The sequence below is a fragment of the Chiloscyllium plagiosum genome, chromosome 12 (genome assembly GCF_004010195.1).
Source record: "Chiloscyllium plagiosum isolate BGI_BamShark_2017 chromosome 12, ASM401019v2, whole genome shotgun sequence".
Lineage (NCBI taxonomy): Eukaryota > Metazoa > Chordata > Chondrichthyes > Orectolobiformes > Hemiscylliidae > Chiloscyllium > Chiloscyllium plagiosum.
This window is the reverse complement of record NC_057721.1, coordinates 86490065-86500185: the sequence shown is the minus strand read 5'-3', so window position 1 is coordinate 86500185 and position 10121 is coordinate 86490065. Positions and strand designations below refer to the sequence as shown.

The window sequence follows — 10121 nt, the reverse complement described above, 5'->3', positions numbered from 1 at the left end:
GAACGTGTATGGAATGAGCTGCCAGAGGATGTGGTGGAGGCTGGTACAATTGTAACATTTAAGAGGCATTTGGATGGGTATATGAATAGGAAGGGTTTGGAGGGATATGGGCCGGTTGCTGATAGGTGGGACTAGATTGGGTTGGGATATCTGGTCGGCATGGACAGGTTGGACCGAAGGGTCTGTTTCCATGCTGTACATCTCTATGACTTGAGAGAGAAAGAAAGAGTGAGAGAAAGCACGCGCTAGAACTAGAGGGCGAGAGAGCTAGAACTAGAGAGAGCGAGAGAGAGAGAGCGAGAGAGAGAGAGCGAGAGCGAGAGCGCGAGAGCGAGAGCGAGAGCGAGAGAGCGAGAGAGCGCGAGAGAGAGCGAGCGAGAGAGCGAGCGAGAGAGAGAGAGCGAGAGAGAGAGAGCGAGAGAGAGAGAGCGAGAGAGAGAGCGAGCGAGCGAGCGAGACAGACAAATACAGTGAGATTGCAGGCAGGACTATACAGGTGGTGATGGTGAATGGCTCACTGAAATAGAATTGATGGTGAGCCAACAGATCAAGACTGCCCTGCAACCAGAGTTGTAGGCAGCTTAATTTGTGCAGAGCAGCTGGTTAATCTAAAGTCCAGCAGTTCCAACATTCCTGGCCAGTCAAGAGCTCCATCGTGGGGACTGCTGGGACTGCAGGCAGGTTAACAAGGTATGTACAATGGAATCCCAGACAGGGGCATTGGGCAACAGGGTGTGGATGGAGGGGCGGGTTTTAAGATACTGGTAGAAAAAGAAAAAACTACCAACATTAGGGCGGGTGTAAAAATGGGCAAAGAGCCATCTCCAAAGACAGTATTCCAATATTTTCCCTGCTAATTTAAAAGCAAAAGGTTGCCACTTTTACCATATTATAACATGGGGAAGGTAATATATGTGTCAAATGATTGACTGTTTTTCATTTATTCACATATGGTGAGCATACTGCTAATTTCAGTGCCCGCGTTATTTTATGTGTTGCCCCTTCTGAAAACACACCCAGTGGGGGCGTATCATATCCATCATCGCGCTCTCTGCTCTCAGGCAGAGGCAGAGACAGAAGGACAAAGAGATCTTGAGAAAGTTGAGGATCTATTGTGAAGTAACTAGGCAGCTGTGTCAGCAGAACCAAAAGTCAGAAATGATCCCATTTTCACTCTCCCAAAGTCTGCTGTTCTGCAGATCTACCTATGAAAATAACAATAACCATTCAAATAGAGAAGTCATTGCAGCTCCTGGACCGGATTTCAGACGTTAACTTCATCGCTTCAACAAGGAATTTGAGCAACAGGCCACAACCGTTCACCTCAAATTCATACTGGGAGTTGCTTTCTTCGAGTACACCTTTCATTTTATTTGATACTTATTCTAATTTTGATATCTGTAATTTCCTGTAATAAATTTTCTTTATTAGTAAAGAACTTACAGGAGTAACTTTAAATAAACTTTTAAATCTGTTTAAATAAAACATGACTTTTAGTCTATTTGATCTTGAATTTTACAAGTTAAGTGATCATGAATACAGTTCATGGAGCAGGTAATAGGCATATCATCACATCCCCACACATTCTATGATTCAATGGGACAAGGTGGTTGGACACTTTAGAGTCCTCTCAATTCGTGAAGGATGCAATAGATAAAGGATCCTGAACATGGGAGACAGTATCTCGGACTACAACCAATTTAAAAATGATATTGATAATCCCTGGGGGAAAAAAAACAGAAAAGCAAGTTGACATGATCTTTTAAGGCCCCTTGGTCATTAGTTATTTATATGTTAAGTAGTCCACAGCTGGAATACAGTGTACAGTCCTACTCATCGCACTATAGGAAGGACATGATCGCAATACAGAGGATGCAATCACCTGGAAGCTGCCTGAGCTGGTGCGATTCAGCTATAGAGGGAGACCAGATAGGCTGCAGTTGTTTCTCTTTGAAAACAAAAAGTTGGGGTTGGTACCTGATATTTCTTTTCACATTCACAGGAAATGGACATCACCAGCCAGGTCAAATTTATTGTCATCCATAATTGTTCAAAGTGAAGTGAAGAGTGAACTACATTGGGTCTGGATTTGCATGTAGAAGATGTTCCTGGTTGGGCCACCATCTGTTGCCCATCTGACTGCCCTTGGGAAGGTGGTGGTGAGCTGTCTTCTTGATCACTGCAGTCGTGCACAGTGCTGTTAGGGAGGCAGTTGCAGGATTTTCATGTGGAGACAAGGGCTGATTATGTTCCGATGTAACTACTGCCCTTGTCCTTCCTTGTAACAGCACGCCGTTTGGAAGGTGACGTCAAAGGGGCCTTGATGAATTTTTGCAATCCATCACGTAGATGAGCTACTGAGTATTGGTGGTGGAGAGAATATTTGTGGATGTGGTGCCAATCAAGCAGACTGCTTTATCCTAGATGGTGTTGAGCTTTTATTGGAGTCACACTCATCCAGGCAAGCAATATCTTATTTTTAATTTTTTATAATCATCTCTCTGCCTCAATTAACTGAATCATATGTCTTTCTTTCATTTGCTACTCAGCTTTACTCACACCGTCTGACATTCTTTATCATCTGCAGAGACTTATTATTCAGCCTGTTGACACTCCACTCACGATCTGTACTATCTTTGATTTCTTTGCCTATACATTCTGTGCCTGTGTGCTTCCCTTCACTTCACCTGATGCTCCAAAAACTTGTGATTTTAAATAAGCCTATTGGACAATAACCTGGTGCTGTATGCAGTCACACTCATCCAGGCAAGCAATATCTTATTTTTAATTTTTTATAATCATCTCTCTGCCTCAATTAACTGAATCATTCTGTGCCTGTGTGCTTCCCTTCACTTCACCTGATGCTCCAAAACTTGTGATTTTAAATAAGCCTATTGGACAATAACCTGGTGCTGTATGCTTTTGCATAGTCTTGGTGGGCCAAAGGGCCTGTTCCTGTGCCTTTTTATTTATTCTATCCTCCAGGTCACTTTTTCAAAAACTTCAAGCAAGTTCATCAGACATGCTCTTCCTGTCAGAAATCCATGTCAGCTATGTTTGATTACAATGTGCCTTTGAAATTGGTAGTTTATTCTGTCTCAGAAGTATACAGGAACAGGAGTAGACCATTCAGCCCCTTAAGGCAAAAGTGAGGACTGCAGCTGCAGAAGATTAGAGTTGAGAATGTGGTGCTGGAAAAGCACAGCAGGTCAGGCAGCATCCTGAATGAAGGCTTATGCCTGAAATGTTGATTCTCCTGCTCCATTCAGCCCCTTAAGCTTATTCCACCATTTAATGAAATAATTGTCGATCTGTGACTTACCTTCAAATACCTGCCTTTGGTCCATTCCTTTAAAGCTTTGCTTAAACATTGATCTGTCTTAAATTTAAAATTAACAGCTAATCTAGCATCAACTGCCATTTGTGGAAGAGAGTTCCAAACCTCTGCCGCCTTTAGTGTTAAAGTGCCTCCAAATATCTCTCCTGAACAGTCTGGTCCTAATGTTTAGAACTGTACCCCCAGTTCTGGAATTCCCAAACAGTGGAAAAAAAAATATCTTTGGCCATCCTGTCTTTTCCTGTTAATAGCTACAAGACTTTACTCAGTTCTTCCCATGCCCTCCTAAATTCTCAAAAAAAAGTGGGCTTAATTTGCAGAACCTCTGCTCATAACTTAACCCCTGAAGTCCAGGTGTCATTCTTGTAAACCTACATTGTACTCCCTCCAAGGCCAATAAACCTTTCTTAAGGTGTGGTGCCCAGACCTGCTCACGGTACTTCAATGTGGGATCTAACCAATAATTTGTCCATTACTGGAGTTAGACTGATTGGCCTGTAATTATTCAGTCAATCGATCCCCCGTCCTTTTTAAAAGGAGGATACAACATTAGCAGTCCTTCAAATCTTCCAGCACTATATTGCATATGGTAAAGTGATGGCCAGATGTTCTATTATTTCCTCTCTAGCTTTTGATTTTAAAAGCCTGGGGCACATTATATCTGGTCCTGGCAGTTTATCCATGGTATCATGAAGGGTTTTGATAACTTCAGTAAGGAGAAGCTGTTTCTGTTGCAGAATGATCAGCAACTGAAGATTTGCAAATATAAGGCAACTTGAAAAATAATCAAATGGCATGAAACAATACAGAAAGTAGTGATCTAGAATGCACTCTTACAAAAGTATTCAACATCAGATTTAACAGTAATTTTTAAAAGGAAATTTGATTAATACTTGAAGTGAAAACATCTGCATGGATATGGAGAATGTTGATTTGATATCACTTCCAAATATCAAGCACATGGCTTCTATCCATCTATTACTTTTACAAATTGACACTGGAAAGCAGCAACACCCTGAACAGCTTTTTGACAGTGTTCATCTGACTGGGAGAGGCCATTAAAAGATTAGTTGGTCTAACACAGCATTTCTATGTTAATTGGTTCAATCTGCAACAGTCATCTTTCTGCAGTGTTTTCTCTCATGATTAGGCAATACTTTACTTTCTCGGCTGCTGGTTGAGTACTTACAGGGTTTCCCAATAAATAAACTCTATATTCAGTCTCATTTGTCCCCGAGAAACGAAGGCCCTATGAAAGCAAAAGACTTTGTTAGAACAGTCACATTGCATCAGTTTTTCAATTTAGAAAATTAAAAGTATATTGAAATGAATTGTAATAGTAGTTCAAACTGTCAAATGAGGGGTCATTAAAAGATGCTATGCATATAAACAAGGCCATAAAAAGGTAAACTGAATCTTATTTACTTTTACAGAAAAGAGATGATAATAAGCTTCCTGGAGAGTTTAGTTAGCCATCAGCCAGTTCTACTGTCTATTTTGATACACGGAAGCCTGAAGGTGATTTGCTGATTGAGAGAACATGTGCATTGCTGGCTAGGCCAGCATTTATTTCCCATCTCTCCCAAATTAATTGTCCTTCAAAAAGTGGTAGTAAGCTGCCTTCCAGAAGTTGTTGATGTTTATGTTGTGTTGATCAACCCACAGAGCTGTTATGGAGGGAGTTGTAATTATATTACCACCCCTCATTCCACTGCATATCAGGATGGTGTAACCTGAAGAGGAAATTCATGTAATGCTTTTCCCAGGGATCTGCTGTCAGAGGTGTTCTAGGTGGTAGAGATTGTGATTTGGAAGATTAGGGAGTTGCTGCTTTGAAACTTGTAGATTACACACACTGCTGTCACTTCATGTCACTGATGAAAGAAAAGAATATTTAAGGTGATGGATAGGGAGTGTCTTTTGTTAGATATTGTTACAGTTGGAAGGGACCTTCATTTGTCTGCACCAATATTTTATTCTTCACATTCCTATAGAAACCTTTAGAGAGTTTTTACATCCCATAAGCGATACATGAGTTTTTACATCCCATATTTTCCCCTTTCTTAAATCAATCCCTAATCTTAATCAGGAAATTAATAGACTGCTAATACAGAAACTCAGTGAATGGGGACCCAAGTTCAAACCCTGCCACAACAGCTGGTAAAATTTGAAATCAAGTACCAGGAACTAAAAATCTACTAATAACCACAAAAACTTCAATTGTCAGAAAAACATATCTGTTTCACTAATGACTTTCAGGGGAAAAAATCTGAAATTCCTAGCCAATCTGGCCGACATGTGATTCCATCCCACAGCAATGTGGTTGAGATGGACTTTCATCTGCTCTTTGAAATAGTCGGAGCAAGCGACTGAGTTGTATCAATTACTATAAAGTCTAAACAAAGAAATAAAATCGATGGGTCACCTGGCGCCGATCTAGCTACTGGAAACAACAAAGACAAAAGTACTCCTGTTGACCCTGCAAAGTCCTCCTTAATGAAATCTGAAGGCTAGTGCCAAAATTGGGAGAGATGTCTCATTGATTTGTCAAGTAAAAGATTGACATAATCACACTTTCAGAATCATTCCTTACAATTTCCCAGGCACTACCATCCCTGAATATTTCCAGCCCCACCAACAGGTCACACCCAGCAGAGGTGGCAGCATAGTGGTGTACAATTGGGAGAGCGTTGCTGTGGGAGTCTTCAAGATTGACTCCAGACATCATAAAGTCTCAGGTTAAAAATGGGCAAGGAAACGTCCTGCTCATGACCATGTACCATGACTCCCTTGGGTGATGAATCAGTACTCTCTTCAATGTTGAGCAACACTCAAGAGGAAGCACTGGGAGTGGCAAGAGAGGAAAATATGCTCTGGGTGGGGGGAGGATTTTAATGTCCACCACCAAGAGTTGTTCAGCAGCAGTGCTACTGATTGACCTTTATGACCTGACCAGCTCAAAGCTGCTAGAATGGATCTGCAGTAGGTGGTGAGGGAACGAAAAAGAGGGAAAAGCCATCCTTGACCTCATCCTTACCAATCTGCTGGCTGCAGATGCATATGTCCATGCTAGTGTCAGTAAATGTGGAAAAAGTGAAGAGTGCAAATGCTGGAGATCAGAGTTGAGTGTGGTGTTGGAAACGCATAGCCGGTCAGGCAGCATCCGAGGAGTAGGAGAATCGACGTTTCGGACATAAACTCTTTTCCAGCAGCACACTCTAGTATCCATAAGTGTGACCACTATACAGTTCTTGCGCAGATGAAATCCCAGTTTCCCACTGAAAATACCTTCCATCATGTTGTGTGGCACGATCACTTTGCAAAATGGGACACAGATGATCAAACAGATCTAGTATTCATAAGGCACTGTAGGCTATTAACAGCAGCAGAATTGTACTCCAGCACAATCTATAACCTCACGGCCTGGCATTACACCCACTCAACCATTACCGTCAAGACAGGGCGCCAACCCTGAGTCAATGGAGTGTGCAGGACAGTACGTCAGGAACAACACCAGGCATACCTAAAACTGAGTTGTCAACCTGGTGAAGCGACCAAACAGAATTCCTTATATGTTAAAGAGCACAAACAGCAAGTGAAAATAGACCAAGAATAGTACAGCACAGGAACAATTAATTTGGCCCACCAAGACTGCACCAACACTTGACTCCTTTCTAAGGACATAGCTGAACAATTCCACAACCAACAAATCAGATCTAAGTTTGGCAGTCCTTCCACATCCAGTCATGAATGGCAGTGGACAATTAAACAACTCATCAGAGGAGGCGGCTCCACTATTACCCCCATCCCCAATTATGAAAGAGCCCAGGAGAAAGTGAAGGCTGCAGATGCTGGAGATCAGAGTTGAGTGTGTGGTGCTGGGAAAGCACAGCAGGTCAGGCAGCATTCAAAGAGCACAAAAATAGGCATATCGGGCATAAGCCCCTCATAATGAAACAGCCCAGCATGTCAATGCAAAAGATAAGGCTGAAGCACTCATAGCAATCTTTAGCCAGAACTATTGAATGGATGATCCATCTTGGCCTCCTCCAGTGGTTCCCAGCATTACAGATACCTGTCATCAGCCAATTCAATTTACTTCACGTTATATAAAGAAGCAGTTGGAGGCACTGGAGACTGCAAAGGATTTGGGCCCTGACATTCTGTCAATAGTACTGAAGACTTGTGCTCCTGAACTTGCTGCTTCCCTAGCCAAGCTGTTCCAGTACAGTGATAACACTGGCATCTACCTGACAATGTGGAAAATTGCTCAGATATGTCCTAGATACAAATAAACAGGACAAATTCGATTCGGCTGATTACTACCCCATCAGTCTACTCTCGATCATCAGTAAAAACATAGAACATAGAACATAGAACAATACAGCACAGAACAGGCCCTTCGGCCCACGATGTTGTGCCGAACATTTGTCCGAGCTTAAGCACCCATCCATGTACCTATCCAATTGCCACTTAAAGTTCGCCAATGATTCTGACTCTGCCACTCCCACAGGCAGCGCATTCCATGCCCCCACCACTCTCTGGGTAAAGAACCTACCCCTGACATCTCCCCTATACCTTCCACCCTTCACCTTAAATTTATGTCCCCTTGTAACACTCTGTTGTACCCGGGGAAAAAGTTTCTGACTGTCTACTCTACCTATTCCTCTGATCATCTTATAAAGCTCTATCAAGTCACCCCTCATCCTTCGCCGTTCCAACGAGAAAAGGCCGAGAACTCTCAACCTATCCTCGTACGACTTCCACTCCATTCCAGGCAACATCCTGGTAAATCTTCTCTGCAAAGCAGAGAAATGACATCCAGTGAGAGTGAGTAGACTGTTGTTGGGATGAGGTGAAGGAGCCTCTTGGCAAAACCACATCGTCTCCAACCTCATCCGTGTTGGCAGATGTCGTTGGTGATGGTGGGGAGGGCTAATGGAGGGGGGGGTGAAGAGGAGGAACTCAAGCGGCTGCTGCCTGCACCTGTCTTCAAAGGGACCACTTTCAAGAAGAGGTGGTGAGCTTTGCACCCAAGAGAGCATCACGAGGAGAGATCAGGGGCTTGTCCACACTTCCACCCACTTCCCCCTTGGCTCAAAGCTGAAGGCACTTGCTGAGATGCAAGTCCCTCAGTGCTGCCAGACTTCAAAATTCCTTTGGAGCTGCTTCTTGGGAGCTTTTTCTGACAGATTGGCCAAATTTCCCTCTCTCCCATGCCTCCTGACTTTCCGCATAAGCCTTCCATGGGGAACCTTATCAAATGCCTTACTAAATTCCATGTACACTACATCCACTGCTCTACCCTCTTCCACATGCTTGGTCACCTCCTCGATGAATTCAATAAGACTTGTAAGGCAAGACCTCCCCTTCACAAATCCGTGCTGGCTGTCCCTAATCGAGCAGTGTCTTTCCAGATACTCATAAATCCTCAGTACCCTTTCCATTACTTTGCCTACCACCGAAGTAAGACTAACTGGCCTGTAATTTCCGGGGTTATCCCTATTCCCTTTTTTGAACAGGGGCACAACATTTGCCACTCTCCAGTCCCCTGGTACCACCCCTGTTGACAGTGAAGACGAAAAGATCATTGCTCTGCAATTTCCTCTCTTGCTTCCCACATAATCCTAGGCTGTATCCAGTCAGGCCCGGGGGACTTGTCTATCCTCAAGTTATTCAAAATGTCCAACACATCTTCGTTCCTAACAAGTATCTCTTCTAGCTTACCAGTCCATTTCACACTCTCCTCTTCAACAATACGGTCCCTCTCATTTGTAAATACTGAAGAAAAGTACTCATTCAAGACCTCACTTATCTCTTCCGACTCAATACACAGTCTCCCATTACTGCTCTTGATCGGACCTACCCTTGTTCTCATCATTCTCATGTATCTCACATACGCATAAAATGCCTTGGGGTTATCCTTGATCCTATCCGCCAAAGATTTTTCATGACCTCTCCTAGCTCTCCTAATCCCTTTCTTCAGCTCCCTTCTGGCAATCCTATATCCCTCTAATGCTCTGTCTGAACCTTGTTTCCTCAACCTTATGTAAGCCCCCTTCTTCCTCTTTACAAGACATTCAACCTCCCTCGTCAACCAAGGTTCCCTCACACGACCATCTCTTTCCTGCCTGACAGGTACATATATATCAAGGACATGTCGTATCTGTTCCTTAAAAAAGTTCCACATTTCCACGTCATCCTTCCCTGACAGCCTATGGTCCCAACTTATGCTCCTCAGATCCTGTCTTACAGCATCGTATTTACCCTTCCCCCAATTGTAAAACCTACTCTGTTGCACGCAGCGATCTCTCTCCATAACCAAGGTGAAAGTCACAGAATTGTGGTCACCATCACCAAAATGTTCACTTGTCCCGGTTCATTACCAAGTACCAAATCCAATATGGCCTCCCCTCTGGTCGGGGATTCTACATACTGAGTTAGAAAAGCTTCCTGTACACACTGCACAAACACCGCCCCATCCAATCTACTTGATCTAAAGAGCTTCCAATCAATATTTGGGAAGTTGAAATCGCCCATGACTACTACCCTGTGGCTTCTGCACCTTTCCAAAATCTGTTTCCCAATCTGTTTCTCCACATCTCTGCTGCTATTGGGGGGCCTATAGTAAACACCCAACAAGATGACTGCTCCTTTCCTATTTCTGACATCAGCCCAGATTACCTCCAAAGGCAGATCCCCCTCGAACTGCCTTCCTGCAGCTGTTATACCATTTCTAATTAGCAACGCCACCCCCCCTTCTTTTTTACCACCCTCCCTAATC

At 43.3% G+C, this 10121-nt stretch overlaps 1 protein-coding gene across 4 annotated transcripts in view; it reads right to left on the bottom strand.

The window, feature by feature from the left end:
- pomt2 (protein-O-mannosyltransferase 2) overlaps window positions 1-10121 on the bottom strand; it is a 230678-nt gene that overhangs the window by 45451 nt on the left and 175106 nt on the right. For all 4 annotated transcript variants that reach the window (XM_043701478.1, XM_043701476.1, XM_043701477.1 and 1 more), the window contains exon 17: window positions 4527-4586. In XM_043701478.1, coding sequence (XP_043557413.1) covers window positions 4527-4586 — 60 coding nt within the window. The remainder of the gene's footprint in view (window positions 1-4526; window positions 4587-10121) is intronic.